Here is a 20,291-nt window from a genome sequence, read left to right as displayed (position 1 = left end):
ACACCAATATTGTTCACTACACTAGGAGGGTTCTTTCATCTTTCCTTTCTGCCCTTCTTAAAATGAAGCCCTTATTCTCCATGCTCATCACCCATTCAGCCTCATATCTATGGTCCAGAAAGGAAGAAGGGGAGAGGGTGAAAGACTACAAAAGGCCATGCCAGTTGAATATGTCCCCTTTAAAAATGTTTTCTCAAATCATTATCCTGCCTATATTTTATTGTCCAGAACAATGCCATATGGTTACCATATCTACTGCATGGGAGTCTGGGAAAGGGTATATTTTTAGTTGGGCATATTGCTGTGCAGCACAAAATGAGATTTTATTGGTAAGGAAGTAGGGGTGGCAGTGATGGACATTAGATAAACAACAACAATTTTGGTACCTCCTCATTTTATAGAGGATAAACAGAGATGACAGAGTTTATGTAATTTGTGAAGTTTCACAGCTGTAAGTAGTGAACCAAGTCTATGTTCTTAATATGACAGGCAGTGATTCATGTATTCTCTTTATGGTAGTGTCCTCTGAGCTAGGGACTATAATTTAACTTGGACAAGTGTTTCATCATCTTGGCACTCAACAGGAAGTAGCTCGTTGATGCTATCTCTATCAGTCGGCTTTCATTTTCATCTCTTGCATCTATTTCTCAGATTCCTAACTCCTCTAACCCCAATACTGACAATTAAGGAATTTGGAACAACTGAACTTATCCCCTTTTGTCTGACACCTTCAGGAGGAACCTGTTTAACATGACCTCGAGAATGGATATATGAATAGATCAGAGTTGGGTACATGGGTATGGGGACAGAGAATTCAGTCCGATATGTTCTCCTAATGAGAAACTCACACTGATCCTCACCTGTGTGCACCTGTATACTGCAGAGGTGGAGTTCTAATATATACTGTACATGTACATTGACATAATTGGCAGTTCTAATACAAAGAAATGGATAAATTTCTTCAAGTAATATGTGTTTGGACCATCAAAATACTTGCAAATAAGTGACAAAAGGCCACCATACATTTGAATATTTTAATCAAGTAATACAGACTATAGTGACGGGGAAAAGTATATTTTAAAAATGGATGTATAAAAAAAGAGGAAAATTAAATGAAAATAAGATAGCCAGGTTGAAAGATATGTAAATGAGTCAGAAGCCTCTGGTTAAAGTTCTGATGCAGGTACGTGTTGGCTGTTTGACCTTGGGTAAAAGTCATTGAATGGCAACTGTGCTGGCCACTATGATGGGCAATATGACTATGAAGGTGAAAAAGACACAATTCCTTACCTGGAAAATACTAGTTTTATTATTTATAATTTACTCAGTTTTGAATCACCAAAGACATCAGACAAATGACCTACTCCAGATACTAACACTTATGGATTGGGGTGTGCTTAATTTCACTTAAGAGTTTCAGAATATTGAGTCATTTTATGATAAAATCATTATGGCATCACATCCTTTTGAAAAATATAGTTTATTCAAGGATATTAAAAATGTAATAGATTTATTTGGTTACTTAATAATAATCATTTTAAACATATTATACAGACACATATGGTCAACATTTAAGTGTTTTTCTGAGGGGATGATATAGATTCTGCTGTTATTATTTTTATGCCTCAGTATAAAATTATTAACAAAATAATAAAACAAAGATACATTGTTCTACAGTTGTTTGCCTTTGTACAGTAATTCTCAGCCTCTTTTATTTTGTGTTCCACCAGCAAATCATATACAACAGATTTTAACAAATTAGAAATTTAAAAACCTATACTTTCAGAAAAAAGTCATATTTCATAAGAATCCTGTTACTATGTTTATTGTTTATTGTCAGTATTAAGCCTATGAAAAATTGTAGTAAAAATTGCCAAGCCCTTAAAATAAGCAAAAACTTTTCCTTTAGTTTTTGAAAAATGTTATTATTTAGTTTAGTATAAATTTTACTGTCTTAGTTAACAGTAAAATGCAAAGATAGTTAATAAAAAATATTTCTATTAATAAGTTTTTGTAAAGTTATATAACATAAGGTTGGTGAAGCAGAATAAAGGTCATAGATCTTTGGAAGCCAGGGTCAGAAGGAAATGGTATGCCACAAATTTGAGGGATAGTCAGTTACTGAAAGTGCGATGTTAATCAATCCTATGTCCCATTTAAGTTTTAGTAGGTCAGAGGACTTCTGGCCCCACCATGGTACTTGAATCCAATAGTACTTGGATGCCCTAACATATGTTGTGGATCAATGCTTTTTAAAAATATGTTTTAGTTTATTAGATTTTCCTAATGATTTCAATTATGTCTGAACAAAAATTAACTTTTCTTCCTAATATAAGAATGTCTTCCTTAAAGTTAACTCAGTCTACAAAAATGAAATAGAGGTAAAAGTATTCAACTTACAAACACTGGATTTATCTTTCTTAACTTTTTTATTATCATTGCCTTTTCACATGTTTTTATTACCTGCCAAGCCACATAGGCATCTGAACTTTTGGGTATCTGCAAATAGACTTGGGGTCTATTCCACTTATGAAATAGTCAAACTGTGTAGTATCTTACTAATGTTTTACTAGCAATGCTAGTTTTTGAAATTATTGTTTGGAATCTAGGAAAGTTATGCTTTATGTAGCTCTCTAAAATGAATCTCTGTCTGAAGTGAGACTTAGGCTAAGGCCCTTGTTTCTTCCCCAGAGGTCTCAGCTCTAAATATGAAGTTTTTTCTGGACTGAAAGAAAAAAGTAAAGGTCAGGCTGTATCTTTTCAGAATGTTAGCAGATCTCTTTACCAATACCCTATTTAATTTCCAATACTTATATTGCCTCTGTAGTGATACAGAGGAAAAGCAAAAAATGACTTAAGGATTACAAAAAAAATAATTACACATAATAAGGAAAACATTCCACAGCATACTAAGCACTCTCCATTTCCTTTAAATGTTTTTGTCTTATCTTTCACCCCTTCTCCAATGGTAGCTATTTGGACTACCCAACCCCAGGTCCATAGCTTTCTATCACATTAAGTTTAAGAGAGCTTAAATATGATATTCTCTGTACCTGAATCCTCAGTTTGGTCCCCTACTTTAATTAGAGCAAGGTGGTTATCTTTTACTCCAAGAAACATTCCAGGGTTGCTCTTACATTCAAATGAAACACGTTTGGAGGACTTCTTATGAAGGAGAAAAAAGGCCTGCTCTGGCCATGGGTTTTCACATTTTTGTAGCTGAGGAAAGAAGACAGAAAACATCCAATATGAGTGGGAAGTCCAGACTCAACTTCACCTTCCTGTGTTAGAAACTAAAGGGTAATTATTTATAACTTGGTATTTCTAGCAAGCCTGCTTACTGAGTAGGGGATGGGAGTCGGGGAAGGAGGAAGAGGGGTAGAGAGCCACATCAAATCAAGTGATTTGATTTGATTTGCTGAAAACCAGTATGCTTTGAAAGACACTGTGGCTTAGATGCCCGGATGCAGTGCAGCAGTTCTGGATTTGTATTCCTCTTTTGTCATGTACAGTCTCTGAGACCTGGGCACATTGCTTTATCTCTCAAGCCTCAAATTTTTTAGTGTAGCCAGTTTTCTAGATCAGTCAACCCCCAACTTACCCACAGATATGTGAGTGATATAAATGACTATTATTTTAAACCACTCACTAAGTGTTGGGGATGGACTGTTACACAGAAATACCTGACCAATACAATAACCCCTCATAGAGTTACTGTGAAAATTAAATGAGACAGTGCCTGTAAAACATTTAGCATAGTGTTGTGCTTTGCTATATAATAGAGCTCAGTATGGATCAACTCTTTTTACTGAGTAGTTATATACACTTAGAAATGTTTTGATAAGGGAGATGCTACTTACCATCTAGTGTTTTTTTTTAATACCTTACATGGCTGTGTTAGTTAGCTTTATAATTTTGTGTATTTATATGATTTATCTTAAATATTATTCTCATATTTTCTTTCTGGTCTCTACCTTTGGCATATTTGTTCATCAAGATGTTTATAATTCTTTATCATGACTGGTATAATACTACCATTTACTAACTGTAGAAGACTATGTGGGGAATCCTGAGATTAGAATGTGGATTGCTACACTATCTGTAAATCTTGGCATATGGAAATGTTAATGACCCTCTGTTCTGCAGGCTTAAAGTGTAAAATTATTTTTCCATTTGTCTGAGAAAAGTATATTTTACAAAGAAACACTTCCTGGAAGAATACAGTAGTTCCTAAAGTCAAATACAAAGAATTTGAGATCATTCTATGTAGCAGCGCTTCTCCAACTATAATGTGCATGTGAGTGTCCTGGTGATTTGTTAAAATTCTGATTCTGATTTTGATGTGTGGGAGTCTGGAATTCTGCATTTCTGACAAGATCCCAGGTGATGCCGTACTGCTGGCAGAGACCAGACATTCAGCAGCAAGGCTATTCATGCCATTTACTTCCCTTCCCTGCTCCAGAACTAAGTTATTAGTAATAACTGATTGTGTTTTATGTACAATAGCAAAAATGATGACCTTTTTCAGAATACTGCAAAGACCCAAATCTGCCCAAAGGAATGGAGTCAATCATGACAATGAAGTGCATATTTTCATTACCTCCACAGAGCATTCCTTGTTGTTGGCATGCAGCAAGAAGTCTTTGTCTTTTGTAGGACTCAGGTTCACCATTAATGTGTGACCATCAACACCATCATCTTGCAATTAAAAAATATGTAGATTGTAAAGTTAAGAATTGTAACTCATTTTAATGTAATGAGTTTAACACCCAGGAAAAGAGTTCGGAATGTCATGTAAATAGCTACTTCATTAACCAATATGTCTCTTAGAAATATTTGTATCCGAATAAAACTGAAGGGTTATTGGACAAGGGGGTATTCCTCCCTTGAAGAAGAGAGGTTAGTTTTCTTACTTGCTTTCTAGTTGTAGAATTGTGCCTTTCTGGGTGCTAACTTCCCTTTCTGCATTTAAAGCCACTGATAGTTATCCCCCAGTATCCAACTCCCCTTCTTGTAGAACAGAACATTATCCAGCCTGCCTTCTTGTGGCTAAGTGTAGCAATGTGACTATGTTCTGACCAATGTGAGGTGAGTGAAAATGTCAGGTGCAACTTCCAGGTTTTGTCCTTAAAAAGAAAGAGGAGTCATGTGTCCATTTTCCTCTGTCCTGCTGATTGGGCATTGTCATGGTGGACATCTTGAACCATGAAGATATTGGCAGAGCCACAGAAAGAGAAGGAAGGGGGTCTGTGAACAAACTGTTGATCAGAACTGCTATTCCAATCCTGGCTAAGAAAGAAATAAAGTTTTGTATAGCTTAAGCCACTTTAATCTCGATCTCTGATAAGTGTAGCCAAACTTTTATCCTAACTATTAAACTGCAAAATGGATGAGATGCAGTAAATCCTCTAAGATTCTAAGGTTTTACAATGAACTTGGGCTGGAAAGAAGCTTCTGAGACTGACTTCCTTTCCCATGGAGCATTTCTGGAATCATCTGCACCCCAAATTTAAGAATTCAAGCACAAGTTATCCAACCCACCCAAATTACCTGTTTTACTTGAGGGGTATTGGGAATCATAGTAACGGAATAACACCTTGTCTGAAAGAGAATGATGAAATTCCTTTGGTGAGATACAGTTTCATAAAATGTTTCAATTCCAATATATACATAAGAACATATCCTCCTCTTTTTATTATATATCAATCAGAGCAAGACTTTTGTGGTTTTGATAAAGGTCTAAAAAATGTATGAATATGCTCTGATGAATTCATTAAGTGTTTAGAATATTGTTCATAGCATATTTTCTTTCACTAGGGACTGTACTTTGGTGATATTGATAAGGCTGCTATTGAAAGATCTAGTAGGTCATTTAGCAGTAGCATATTCTTGTGGTCCCTTCCTCCATCTTTCACAACAGACACCATTTGTAGATATCAACATTCTTTCTTGGTGAACCCTAAGGTTCTGAATCCTCCTCAAAACAGCAATAGTCAGGCATTGACTGCCCACACATTGGAGTCAGCACACAGACAGCATGGAATCTGTTTGTCATGTCCAGGTTAATCTGTATTTATGGTTTGGTAAGCTTATTTTTTACTCATCATCATTCTATTGTTATAGACAAAGGAAAATATTCTACCTTTCTTTTGGTCTTTTTGCAAATCTTCAACATAGATCTCATAACTTCCGTCCTCAAAAACAAAGGTAATGAACTGATCGTTGTATGTGCTCAAGGAAGCAGAATATTCTGTAAGAAGTGGAAGTTGTGTCATTAGGATTTTTCTTTTAAAAGAAACTTGTTTCCATGAACAATCTTCAGCATTTAAAAAAAATACCTCCTTAAAGGTTTTCTTTTTTTTATTTTGAGTGGCACTTTGTCCATCACTATTGCATAGGTGAAAGCCTTTGGCACAAGCTTAACATAGCTCAAAGGCTGAGATGTACCACCTGAATGGAATTAAAGATGCTAGTCTCCTGTGTGAAAGCCACTGGAGGCCATGTTAGTGTGCTTATCAGTTTTTGGTGGGAAGAAAGAAGCTGGAAAAGTGACAAATGTTGCCTAAGGAAACCTCTGCTTCCTAGCTCTCCGTGGTTAGGAGTACTGTGGGCAAGAAGGGACTGTATTTTAATAGACATAGATAAATGAATACCCATTTGTAAGGTGTGGACTTAGAGACTTCAACAGTCCTAGAGAATGCAGGTGTGAGCCCCTTCTGTCCTTAGGCTAAATAACAAAGGGACACTTAGAACAGTATTCCCACCTTTTTAAAAAATGTCCCAGCATATAGAAAATGATAATTTTTATGGCATGCTGGGGTAAACTGGAGCAGATTTAGGAATTATCTGTATGGGTCCTGGAGGAAAAAAATCAGTGTATTTTATTTACATTATAGAATTATTTTAAGAAAAATAATCTACAAAATGAGAATGTTAAATGTTGAATTTGTCTATGAACTGCTAAAGTAAAATGATTTAAAAATACTTAGAAACTTCAGTATGCTTCTGAGAACATAAGACATTTATATGAGGAATAATGCTTGAAATGGCAACTTGCAATTCCTGGTCAAGTTTTTAAAATTATCTTTTTACTTCTTGATAGTCACCATCAACTTGGACTTTATTTGCACAAGTAAGTTACATAATTTTAAACAGTTTTAACAACTATTTAAAATGCTTAAGAATTGAACTTATATTTTAAAAATGTAATGACTCTTTCCTTTGCTTTCATTGTCAAGTGTTGAAATTTGGGAGGCTAATGTGTTTTTTTCCCCTCAAAGGATAATGTATTTTCCCCAGGAATAATGTACATGGGATTCCAATCCATAGTATATGTATATGGGATTCCACTTCCAAAATAATGATAGAATGCTAACCATAGAATGCACATGCATCATTAGAACAGCTACCCTTTGCCTAGTTTAGATACCACTAAATGGGTATATCAGTAGCAAATGGACAGAAGTTTCTGATATACATGAAGACATAGACTTGGGGCTGCTCCCTGGATGGAGTTGCACCAGCCAGAGTCCTATGTCTTACCTCACTCCTTACCCCCACACCACCCAAGTGACCATTCACACCTTGGATACTTGGAACATCAGTTGCTGTAGGACATTTCTGGACCATAGGTATATCAAAGGCAAAGCCCTCTGCAGACTTTTCAAGGTGTTCCAGCTGTTGACGATAGGCAGCGAATACCAGATGTTGCTCTTTGTATTTTCCAGCTGCAGGACAGGGGTAGGGATAGGAGTGGACTGTAAGTCCCCACACTGCCCAAATCCTCCCCACCCTTTAAGGATTCCCAGCCAAGGTTGCTTGGTGACAGTGGTGACTGACCCTGGGGCTTCAGCCACCCCATAGTTTGAAGGGATCGATACCTCCTGGCACACTTATACCTCAATAATGCACACCCATTGGAATCCAGGTGGAAGAAAACTAAGTCACCCACAGTCTCAACACCCAAAAGGTAACTGCTATTAACATTTTAAATTTACTTCCTTTAAGTGAAGAAAAGGCACTTAAAATGTTGTAAATATATTTATAATTTTATAATTTTAAATATATTTATAATTTATAAAATTATATTTATAATTTACATTCTAACACAACCTTTTCCCCCATGCTATTAAAAACTCTTTATATGCCCTTTTGAAAATGGTTAGAAAGTAGTTCATCATCCTTACTCTTTTCTAGAGGGAAAATTGGAGTGAGGGAAGAAAATTATATATCTAGACATAGTAAGTGAAGACAAATAAGATACCCATCACAATACTGAAGAGTTACCAGGAAATGTATAGTTTCCATTTACCTGTTTTTGGTGAATGCCTTTTGGTGTTTTCTTTCCTAAAGTAACAGGCTGTCGTCTTTTCTATGATAAGGCCAGAGCGTAGCTGCATGAAGTACATCTGGCAAACTTCTTTAGCTTTCTTTTGGGATTCTAAACAATTGAAAAAACTGTGATATAATTTCATTCAATCCATCTTTCTCCTTTTACAAACCCTGAGTGTAGCAGACTGAGAAAGTAATTAAAGGTCCACAGTATGGTATCAGAAACCTTGGGGCCAGTTGAGTTTCAAAATTCAGAGTTTTTTAGATTTTAGAATTGTCATGTAGAACATATACTGTGTATATGTAGCACTCTCAGCAGAGACTACGGCAGGGCCCCACACACAAAAATTAAGTAATAATTGTACAGTGAAACATAGGAAAATTTACATAAGGGGAAATAAAGAGACGGCATGTTGGTTCAGGTCAAGATTTAACTTTCAAATGAGTTCGGGTTATATTTTTTCTGCCAAATGAGTTATGAAGAATTTTAGGTCTTTAGAAAAAATACTGGTTTTCAGAATTTAATATAAGTGAATGAGGATCTACATCCAACATACATCAATCTGCCTAACTAAGGGGGAACTTTCAAAGTCATATGAAATTATAATCTTTTCTACTTATCTAGAATACACTTAACAATTTTGATGGATGTCCATAGTCTATAAAAGTTTATTAATAAAAATAGCTGACCAATGTCAAAGAGCTTTTTTTCCTATGTTTTCTTCTAGGAGTCTTATGGGTTTAAGTCTTACATAAGTCTTTAATCCATTTTGAGTTAATTTTTGTGAGTGGTGTCAGATAGGAGTCAAGTTCCATTTTTTTCAATGTGACTATTCAGTTTTCCCAGTGCCATTTATTGAAGAGACTCTTTTCTCCATTGAGCATTCTTGGCAAGGGAGGTATTCTCCTCACTTTATAGATGATGGTCTGAGGCTCTCAGCAGTCATGACATTGCCCAAGGCTATAGATCAGGTGAGAAGTTGTGACTCAAGTGTATTTAATATCAAAGCTACTCTTTCCATCTACTTCCATCTAAAAAAATGCTACGCTGAAATTTTAGGGACTAACAAAATACAAATTGAACTTAGTCAGTTGAAGTAAAAAGAATAACCAATTATTAAATAATTCTCATTTCATTTAGCCAAAGAAAAATTAAATCTCAAGTAAAAAATTAAATTTGCTTTTTGGAAATCATATATATCCTTTCAGAGTCAAATAGAAAAGAAAGTTGTAACACTTGAGTCATAAAATCACATTGTAAATGAGTTATCAAGAAATTTGTACAATATAGCCAAATTTCAATTATTCACAGTAATTAAGAAAATGAAAATAATTACTTGTCACTTTGGGATCTATTTTATGATCTTTTCTTTTCTCCAGAAGATTTGCCTTCCTGATATGCTTTTCAAACTTAAGTGGAATTAAGTTTTGTTAGCAACTGTTTTGAATAATCTCTGTCTTGTCTCCAGTTCAGGTGGGCATCTACTTTCAACTATTTGAACTGAGCAATACCACTTAATTATTCACATCCACCTTGAAACTCTCTAACACTGTTTCACAATTCATAAGTATCAATTACAGCAACTCACATTATATAGTGCTTTTATAGCTGCAAAGATAATTTTTAAAGCTGTGCTTGAGCCAGCATTGAACTTGGTCTCCTGACAGCTAATTTAATACAACACTTTACAAACACTGTCTCTTCAAGCTAAAAAGTACAAATTGGCCCTATAAGCATGCTCATTCCTTATACTCTTATCTTTCTGTTGTAGTCAGCATTGTGTGGGGACATGACTGACAGGCATGTCCAATATTAAGAATGGACTCTTTGAGGAGCAGGATATGGGCCTTGGGTAGTTAGAAGTGAGGGTCATGATACTGAAGAAGTATTTGGTTGTAGAAGAGAGTGAGGGGCTAAAGATGGATGTAAGGGCTAGCATCTAGTGGGACAAGCACTGAGTATAATTCATTGTGGGGAGGGTGACTACATTTGAAATGTTGAAGATACTTTATTGGGAGAATTTGGAAGAAGGTATATTTTGGTGTTTGGGGCAGATGAAAGTGTGGTGTGAGGGTTGTGTTACTGGGAGGAAAGCACAAAGCTGGCATGGCCATGGGGATTTTGTTGGAGAGAGTGCTTCATGGGGTCAAAGGGGCAGTTCAAACTGAAGGTAAGGGCTGTTGCCACTTCCTATGTCTACCCTGCCTGATGTCTGAGGGCTGTGTTCTTAGTATGGCTTTTAAGGAAATTTTCATAACAAATTTCATCATAGCAATAGCATGATGAAATCCCTCAGTCATTTCTGGTAAGTAAATGTGAAGGGGTGGAAATAATTCTGTAGTTCTGCCATTCACTGAGAGGGCCAGATTGTGGCTGATAGGATTTACAGAAGTGAATCACTGCATCTTTCATTTCTTCCCCAAACACCTATTTTATCAAGGTCTCTTTTTACTGCTTACTACTCTTTACCTGTCTGTGGCATTTGAAGGAAGCACATCCTTCCTTGAACCCAAAGTTCTTCCCTGATTGTCATATCACCAGTTTACTTAGGTTCTCCTTGTTTCTCTCTGATCAGTCCATCTCCATCTCTATTAGTTCTTCCTCTTCTGTCTGCTCCCAAAATGTTGATGTTCCTTAGGATATTGTCCTTTGCCTTTTTCTAGATTCTAGACTTTTTTCTGGGCAATCTCACTTGTTCCAGTGACTTCAGTCATTTTTTTTTTATATACTGATGACTCCCCAAAGTGTAACTCTACCTTTGGTTTAAATCTGTTACTCTTACTTTACTGGGCATTTTGACTTCAGCTCCCTTAAAGCATCTCTGTTTCTATCTGTGTAGAACATCCTGAATTCTGGACATCTACACCTATACCAAATTCAAATATATTTATAATAAAAACTTGATTTTTCTGTACACTCAATATATTCCTCCTGAATTCTCTATCTTGAAAAATAATACCATTATCTACCATAGTCTGCCCAATTCTTGAGTCAGAAAGCTGAGACTCATACATTTTTCATCTCCCTCCAAACACCTCAATTTATTCAATCTGTCATTAAGTCTTACTGATTTCATCTTCTAAATGCATCTGAAATTTAGTCCTTCATTTTTATTCTGTTGTCTTATGTCAGGTCCTCATCCACAATCCCTATATGAAGGCATAGACCTTGTCCAATTTCTGTTTCTACTCTTGCCCCCTTGCTCTATCTTCACACCAAAACCAATGTGATTTCTTTAAAATAAAATTATCTTACTATTCCCCAATTAAACATTTTTAATGGTTCCTTACTGTTCACAAGAAAAAGTTGAAGTGCCTTCACTGTAACAGAAGATCTTCCATGGACAGACCCAAACTAAAGGAGGTGATCTCTACTCAGCTCTACCTCCAATTATTGCCATGTAGGGATATGGGCCTACACCACATCTCCTAGGATACAGAAAATCATTCTTTATTAAGAGGGAATTTGGGAATGCAGAATCACTCCACTGAGTCACTGTTGCTGCACAGAACATTTTGACTCAGATGCAAGAAAAAGGACTAACTTAACTGTGATTTCCTGGCCTTTCAGGAACCACAATCAAATTAGTGTTTTCCTTGGTAACCAAAGAACAGTGTGGGTGGGATAGAGCCTCAGGGAGGACAGAAATGATATTTTTTAACACAGGTTTCTCTTTTAGCTTTAAAGATGTTTGGGGAAATGGAGAAGAGCACAAAGGAAAAGGTTACATCAATTCCCACCATCATTCCTCATCCTCTATTTTCTCTCCAGTCCACCAGGGCTCTGTGAACTCTCTTTTGTGTCACTGCTCCCTTATGAAAAACAGGAGTATAAATCTGGATAATTCTTCCCTAAGATAGAAAATTTTAAGGATCAAAGCTGTATACAGCTCTTTCATCTTAAAGCTATGGCTACTACCTGACTTTATTTACCCTTCAACTTTTCCAAACCCTTTGAGTTTGCAATTGGGTAAACTTGAGCATCATTTGGTCAATTCTGCTTTACTTGGGACCTGGATTATTCAAATATCTTCACATATTATTCTCTCCTTTACCAGAAGTTGCTAGTCTAGACCACAGCTTGATACAGCAAGGGTCTTAATAAATGTTTGTTGAATAAAGGTGGATCAGTTAAAAAATTTTAGTTAACATGGAAACGTGTTTTTAGGATTTAGTGGAAGGAGGTGTAGGTAGAGAGAAAAGATTGATATGAAAGGCTATAATTATGTTAATCACTATTAGCTGGTTTAAATTACTGAGCCATTCCTGTCCTGTGATGTATCAAATAAGCTAAAGTTGGCTATATATAGTCTGTTTAAAACCAAAGCCTGATGTATTATGCACTTAGAAGCCATCTCTTTCAGTTTCAGCTCTTGTGTTCTTAGTAGGTTTTGGCAAGGCAGCTTGTATGAACATCAATAAAAAAATCTGATAACAGATAAAAATAGTGTGCAAAACAATCAGAAATGCTTAATTCCTTACTTCTCAACTTGGGAGATTTTACCACAACTTTACTGCCTGCTGAGTTGTTCATCTTTGCTGGAGAAATTTTGGTGGTTGAATACTTCATTTTAGGCTTCATTTTTTCAGGCTTCTGTGGATTAACATATAATATTAGTTCAGTCATCTCAACTTGAAAATAAACAGGAACAACTTTGGTTCACTCAAAATAAAATTGATAACATAGCCACACAAAGAAAATAATTATTTCAGTAAAATTTGAACATAGTTTTCTGAATATGTATCTCTACTAGAATATAATCAACAACAAAAAAGAACTGCAAAGAAATCTTAAACTTTACTTAGTAGATTTATTGTTAATGGTAATACTGGTATTGGAATTCTGAGACTGTTTTTCTATACTATACGTAGAGCAAGTAAGTAGATATATTGATGTTATAGGATTGTCAGTGTAGGAGAAAGGAGATACAAATATAAAATAAAAGGAGAAAGCCAAGGGATAATCCCTGTAATATTAAAATTAAATCAGCAGTATCAGTGTGCCCATATCTTAGTTTCTAAATACTTTAGCTACTGAAAGAAACTGAGGACTCCAGATCTGGGCTGGGAGAGTAGAAGTGAACATGGAATATCATGTTCTGCTAGAAAGCAGTAAGCTATTCAAAGACCAGTGAGGTTGTATCAAAAGGACACAGTAGCCTCCTTCAAGGGTTTTGCCACTGGCCGAATTTGGCACAATTTGAGCATCCAAAAAAAAAATAATGTGGTAATTGCCCCATAGCATTTCTCAAGAATGAATGAATGAGGGATTTATACATTGGAGAAGGAATGATAGAATTAGAAAAATCATCATCTTTACAGCCCCCAATTTAATACTTAATTCAGGGAAGGATGCTGATCAATGGATGCTGATGAACACTTAGAACACTTAGAAACAGAGAATCTTTGACATCAATTTATTGAGCCCCTAAGTCTATAGATGACTAGGGTAAGATGTAAAGATGAAGTGCCTTGCCCAGCATCACAAAGGCAAAACTGGGATGAGAATCTAGTCTCCTGACTTACTTCTTTATGCCAGAGCTTCCCTACCTTGTCTCCTCTCTCCCTCATCCAAATATAGGAAAAGAATAATCAGAACTGTATATTTAACTCCAAACACTTAGCCAGTTGTTCAAACTTCCTTGAAATAATAAATTTCTGAATATAGTAGTTGATTTGTAATCATAACATGTGAAATAGTGCAGTTAGGTAAACTTACTGTAGTTAAATTTTAAATTGTACAGATAGTAGTTCAAATAGTACCCTGCAAACAGTAGATGTTCAGGTAACACTTTACTGATAACATGAAAATTGCATTGCTGGATTTGTTTTCTCTTTTATCCAAGGATCCTTATGTCCTAAAAAAGAATTCCCCTGGGTGGACATTAAAAAAAAGAGTTGCATTTTTCAAATAAATCTAGGAAATTATCCAATCTATATTCCACCCCTTCGGAAGACTCACATTAGCATAGTAGAGATATTGACTGTCCTTCATTAAAGAATCATTGAAGAAATTTTTTGAAATATTTTCAGTAATTATTTCATCTTGTAACCTCCCCAGTCCCCCCTACAAACACCCCCGTGGACTAGTTTGAGAGAACACACTTGGAGAAACTCTGCTCTAAACCAACATTAGCTTGCAGAGTTAAGCAAGATACATAAGAAACTGAAATACCACATTTACAATGCATTCATCAACACAGAAAATCAGCTGCTTTTTAAGAATCACATGATAAGTCAAAAGCATAGTAAGGAAATATTTTCAAATACTATTTTTTTAAAAAACATTTTCTTTAAACAGACTACAAATCTTTACCTTAAAAAGTACAATCACTCTTTGCACCATTTTTTCAGACTTAACTTTGCTCTCTACTTTCGTATTCTTAAATCAGAAATATTTTAGAATACATGGCAATATAAATATCACTGGTTCTTTTGTGCTGTTTTTCCCAATAACATACGGCAAATATTTTTCACAGTACTTATTATACTCACCTAATTTGAAGGACTGGTCTTGAATGATGAAGTTTCCTGTTGTCAATGCTTGGTAGTAGTTGATGCAGTTATATTCCAACTCTACTTATACACATGCACACACACACACACACTTGTATTAAGCAACACTGATTGGGTTGACAGTGTTTGATGAATAAAACAGTGCAGATAGAGCTAGTTTAGTGTGTTAGAATGAGTGGGAGTGGGACTGTATCTTATTTCCACAGCCAAATCCCGAACAGAGCTTTTTGATTATTTTAGCTGTAGCTCCTTCAATGAGTCATATGCAGTTAATCATTAATTTTTATAAAACCTCTAAGACATGGATTCTAGGTATTGTTCATTGCTCAGTGTAGAGCAGACAAGGGCACAGATTGTTTATTGTCTTCTATACAAAGTTGAAAACTTTTAAAGTAATTTTCTTCTGGTTATAAAAATTGTGTATATGCACTTAGAAAATGTGTAAGGGAGAGGAAAGCATGTATGCTATAGATTCTGACAGTCTGCTTTCAATGCAAACATACTATACATACCTATTTTTTACAAAAAAAAGAATGATATTGCAAATCTAATTTTGTAAGCTGATTTTTTCACTCTCCAATCAGCACTACATGACCATTTCACATGTCAGAAACATTCCTTTATGGGAATCATTATAAATAACATTCATTCAAATATAGCATGATCAATATTTTGCTGATTAACATTTTGGTTGTTTCCACTTTTTTCCTTTCTTTTTTCCCAAATCACCAATATTGCAACTGACAGCTGTATGTGTGTATGTGTTGTGATTTTGGTAAACCTTGGCAAGTGCATAGGCAGCATGAATTCCCAGTAGTGGTATTTCTGGATCAAAGGGTGCATGCATCTTTTTTTAAAATTAATTAATTAATTAATTTTGTTGTCATTAATCTACAATTATATGAAGAATATTATGTTTACTAGGGTCCCCCCTTCACCAAATCCCCCCCACAATCCCCATTACAGTACTGTCCATCAGCATAGTAAGATGCTGTAGAATCACTACTTGTCTTCTCTGTGTTGCAAAGCCCTCCCCATGCCCCCCGACATTATACATGCTAATCGTAATGTCCCCTTTCTTTATCCCCACCCTTATCCCTCCCTTCCCTCCCTTTCTCCCCAGTCCCTTTCCCTTTGGTAATTGTTAGTCCATTCTTAGGTTCTATGATTCTGCTGCTGTTTTGTTCCTTCAGTCTTTCTTTGTTCCTATAGTCTTTGGGTTTGAGGTGAGTCTCTTGTAAGCAGCATAGAGATGGGTCTCGCTTTTTTATCCATTCTATTATTCTGTTTCTTTTGATTGGTGCATTCAGTCCATTTACATTTAGGGTGATTATTGAAAGATATGTACTTATTGCCATTGCAGGCTTTAGATTTGTGGTTGCCAAAGGTTCAAGGTTAGCTTCTTTAGTATCTTACTGTCTAACTTAACTCACTTATTGAGCTATTTTAAACACTGTCTGGTCATTCTTTATTTTTCTCCCTTCTTATTCCTCCTCCTCCATTCTTTATATGTTGGTTGTTTTATTCTGTGATCTTTTGTGCTTCCTTTAACTGCTTTTGTGGGTAGTTGATTTTATTTTTTGCCTTCAGTTAGTATTTGGTTGGTCTGCTTTCTTTGCTGTGATTTTATTTTCTCTGGTGACATCTATTTAGTCTTAGAAGTGCTCCCATCTAGAGCAGTCCCTCTAAAATACCCTGTAGAGGTGGTTTTTGGGAGGCAAATTCCCTCAACTTTTGCTTGTCTGGGAATTGTTTAATCCCTCCTTCATATTTAAATGATAGTCATGCTGGATACAGTAGTCTTGGTTCAAGGCCCTTCTGTTTCATTGCATTAAATATATCATGCCATTCTCTTCTGGCCTGTAAGGTTTCTGTCGAGAAGTCTGATGATAGCCTGATGGGTTTTCCTTTATAGGTGACCTTTTTTCTCTCTCTGGCTGCCTTTAATACTCTGTCCTTTTCCTTGATCTTTGCCATTTTAGTTATTATGTGTCTTTGTGTTGTCCTCCTTGGGTCCTTTCTGTTGGGAGTCCTGTACACTTCCATGGTCTGATCGATTATTTCCTCCCCCAGTTTGGGGAAGTTTTCAGCAATTATTTCTTCAAATACTCTTTCTATTCCTTATTCTCTCTCTTCTTCTTCTGGTACCCCTATAATGCTAATATTGTTCCTTTTGGATTGGTCACACAGTTCTTTTAATATTGTTTCATTCCTGGAGATCCTTTTATCTCTCTCTGTGTCAGCTTCTATGTGTTCCTGTTCTCTGGTTTCTATTCCATCGATGGCCTCTTGCATCTTATCCATTCTGTTTATAAGTCCTTCCAGAGATTGTTTCATTTCTGTAATCTCCCTCCAGACATCCGTAATCTCCCTCCAGACTTCATCCCTTAGCTCTTGCATATTTCTCTGCAGCTCCATCAGCATGGTGATGAGCTTTATTTTTAATTCTTTTTCAGGAAGACTGGTTAGGTCTATCTCCTTCTCAGGGTTTGCCTCTGTGATCTTGGTCTATATCAATTTCTTCTGCCTTTTCATGGTGATAGATATATTTGTGGGGAGCTGGCGCATGTGTTGGGTAAGAGAAAGTCCCTTCTTGCCGGTTTATGGCCCTCCTCTCCTGGGAGAACAGCAGCCTCTAGCAGCTTGTGCTGGGCAGCTGCGTGCAGATGGGGCTTCTGATTCTTGCCTGGCTGCTATGGAGTTTATCTCTGCTGTTGCTGTGGGAATGGCCTGGCTCGGGCTGCTGCTCCAATATGGCAGAGCGCATCGGAGGGGGAACAGGCGGGAGGCTGTTTATCTCTGTGAGGGGCTTCTGAGCTGTGCTGCGGGGGTTCGGGCACCCAGAGTTCCCCAGAATTCGCAGTTGCTGGGCTGTGTCCCAGGGCGCTTCCGTCCAGCTGTGGGGTCCCTGTCCCTTTAAGACTTTCAAAAAGCACTCGCTTTTCTTTGTCCCAGGGGCGCCGGCTGTGGGGACCTGCTCACATGTCTTACTGTCCTGTTTCCCTAGTTTCCAGCACCCCACACACGCACTGTGTGTCTGTGCTGTGGTGCGGATGGCTGGGGCTGGGTGTTTAGCAGTCCTGGGCTCCCTCCCCCTCCCACTCCGACTCCTCTCCTCCCGCCGGGAGCTGGGGTGAGGGTTGCTCGGGTCCCGCCAGGCCGCGGCTTGTATCTTACCCCCTTTGCGAGGCGCTGGGTTCTCGCAGGTGTGGATGTGGTCTGGCTGTTGTCCTGTGTCTTCTGGTCTCTCTTTTAGGAAGAGTTGTATTTGTTGTATTTTCAAAAATATATGTGGTTTTGGGAGGAGATTTCCGCTGCTCTACTCAGGCCATCATCTTGGTTCTCTCTAGATTATCACTACATTTTAAAGACCTTGTCTAATTCTACAGCAAGAGAAAGATGTATGGAGTTAAAGGGAGTATGAATGGAGATGTTGTTTGAAGACAAATTGTGATGATCCTTATGGGGTGCATGCATCTTATATTTTGATAGGTATTACCCAGTGGACTAACAGAAGTTTGTACTGGGTTATAATTTTTTCAACAAGCCTGGTGAGTGCCCTTTTCTCCATTGTCTTAGCAGAATTGGGGGTCATCAACCTTAAAATGGTTGCCTTTCTAAAGAGTGGAAAGTATCGCAGAGTTTCAAGTTTTATTTCTATGATATTTAGTGATATTGAGTATCCTTAAAAAATACATTTGCTGTCAATTTCTGTAAATTACTGATTTACATGAGCTCATTGTAAATTAAGAAGTGAAACTGTTATCTGTGATATGTGTTAAAAATTTTACCCAGTACCATTTATCTTTAGACTTTGTTAATGGCATTTTTTTCCCATACATAAGTTTTCAAATATTATGTAATAAAATTTAATAAAATTTCTCTTTTAGAATATCTTGGTTTTGTGTCCTGCTTCAAAAAACCTCCCCTCCTATAAGATTATACATAAATTTATTATGTCATTTTCTAAAAAATTTATTGCTTATTATTTAATACCTAAATATTTGATTCATTATGACTTTTAGTATAAATAATAAGTTAGGCATTCCCCCCTCCCTCAATGCCTGAACCAATCACATATGTTATCCAATTTAAACAAAGCAAAATGTCTTATGTTATGTGGGACTAGCATGCAAAGGGTTGTGAATGCAACAGTAAGGAGTTTGAATTTTATCTTATAACCCATCCGAGTCTTTTGAAAAGTTTTTAAACAAGTGAGAAATATCATTAAAACTGTGTTTTATGAAAGTAATTTATGAAGGACCACATATAGGAAAGAAAGAAGGAAGACATAGGAAGGAAGGTAGTTAGGGGATCAATTAAAATAGCTCTCACTGCAAAAAGCAGTGAGGACAGAGTTAGAACAGTGCTGGTGAGACTAGTAAGGAGGGGATGAAGGTGCTGAGTGCTGCTGGCATTTCATAGAGTCCTTGACTATCAGAGTGAGAAAATAGATCCCTGTTCCAGTTCCACTAAGTCACATAGCCCCTTAGTGGCTGAGTCAGGATTAGAACTCAAGTTTCACTCCTAGTTCAGGGTTGCATCTGCCACAAAGCCTCTACAGTTCTTTTTGGATGTGGGTATATCAGCTGTGTACTGGGGAAAAGAGGTGAAGGTGAAGGGAAGTTAAAGTGGTCCCAGTGGTGCAGGTTAAGCTAGTAAGCTGGGAATACATTGGCAGGGACAGCTAGAGAATGATGTGGGGCAGATGGAGTTTCACACACCCGAGGAACAATTATATACGGAAATTTCAGCAGGGAACCGGAACTGAGTTGTAGGTGAGAAAGGCCAGAATAAGGCATGTGAATTTGCTCTTCATTTGTTAAAGCATGAGAGCTGGTGGTGTGGGAACAAGTGAGACTGTCTCAGCAAAGCAGGAAGCAGGAAGAAAAGCTCTCTGTCTAGATGGAACTATGGGGACTCTTACATTTAAGGGGTACAAAAAGAAAGGGAGTTAGCAAAGAAGACCATAAAGAGTAGCAGGAAAAAAAGAAGAGGTCATATTATGAAGGCTAAGAGAGATCATCTCAAAAAGGAACATCTGATGATGAGAACTACAGAGACCCAGTTAAAGATTAGAGACCTTGGGGAGAGTCTATTAAGCATGGTGGGAATCTCCAAGAAACCAGTAAATTGCACAGTGTGGAGAAGGAGGACGTGAGACTTTTGAAAGAAGCATAGTAGTGAAAGGGAAAGAAAGAAAGGATGGTATCCTGAGAGGAGTATGGAGAAGGGAAGATACTACTTACAAGTTAGGCGACCTTGGGCAAGTTGTTTTATGTATCCAAAGTTTCAGTTTCCTCATAATAATTTGAACTCCACCGAAAAAAGTTTTGGAGATGGATTGTGAGAATTATATGAGAAGGCATATTTAAGCACTGAGCACAGTAACTGGCACATAGCAGGAACTTAATATATGTTTTCATTATTACTGATGTTTTTTA

The 20,291-nt window shown here is 36.8% G+C and overlaps 1 protein-coding gene across 6 annotated transcripts in view; it reads right to left on the bottom strand.

Moving 5' to 3' along the window:
• Window positions 1-1,461: 1,461 nt before the first annotated feature.
• The window catches only part of IL33 (interleukin 33), a 37,168-nt gene continuing 18,338 nt past the window's right edge, over window positions 1,462-20,291 (bottom strand). For 2 of the 6 annotated variants that reach the window (XM_036878847.2, XM_036878846.2), the window contains exons 2-9: window positions 14,051-14,205; window positions 12,814-12,925; window positions 8,312-8,440; window positions 7,584-7,727; window positions 6,143-6,250; window positions 5,551-5,601; window positions 4,601-4,698; window positions 1,462-3,219 (exon numbers count right to left, since the gene is read on the bottom strand). In XM_036878847.2, coding sequence (XP_036734742.2) covers window positions 3,022-3,219; window positions 4,601-4,698; window positions 5,551-5,601; window positions 6,143-6,250; window positions 7,584-7,727; window positions 8,312-8,440; window positions 12,814-12,913 — 828 coding nt within the window. In that variant the 5' untranslated portion in view covers window positions 12,914-12,925; window positions 14,051-14,205 and the 3' untranslated portion in view covers window positions 1,462-3,021. The remainder of the gene's footprint in view (window positions 3,220-4,600; window positions 4,699-5,550; window positions 5,602-6,142; window positions 6,251-7,583; window positions 7,728-8,311; window positions 8,441-12,813; window positions 12,926-14,050; window positions 14,206-20,291) is intronic. The other 4 variants (XM_036878848.2, XM_036878845.2, XM_057498650.1 and 1 more) reach the window with 3 other exon arrangements.

This window comes from Manis pentadactyla, chromosome 3 (assembly GCF_030020395.1).
Source record: "Manis pentadactyla isolate mManPen7 chromosome 3, mManPen7.hap1, whole genome shotgun sequence".
In the NCBI taxonomy this organism is placed as follows: domain Eukaryota; kingdom Metazoa; phylum Chordata; class Mammalia; order Pholidota; family Manidae; genus Manis; species Manis pentadactyla.
The sequence above is the reverse complement of the archived record's forward strand: the minus strand, read 5'-3'. Positions and strand labels throughout refer to the sequence as shown.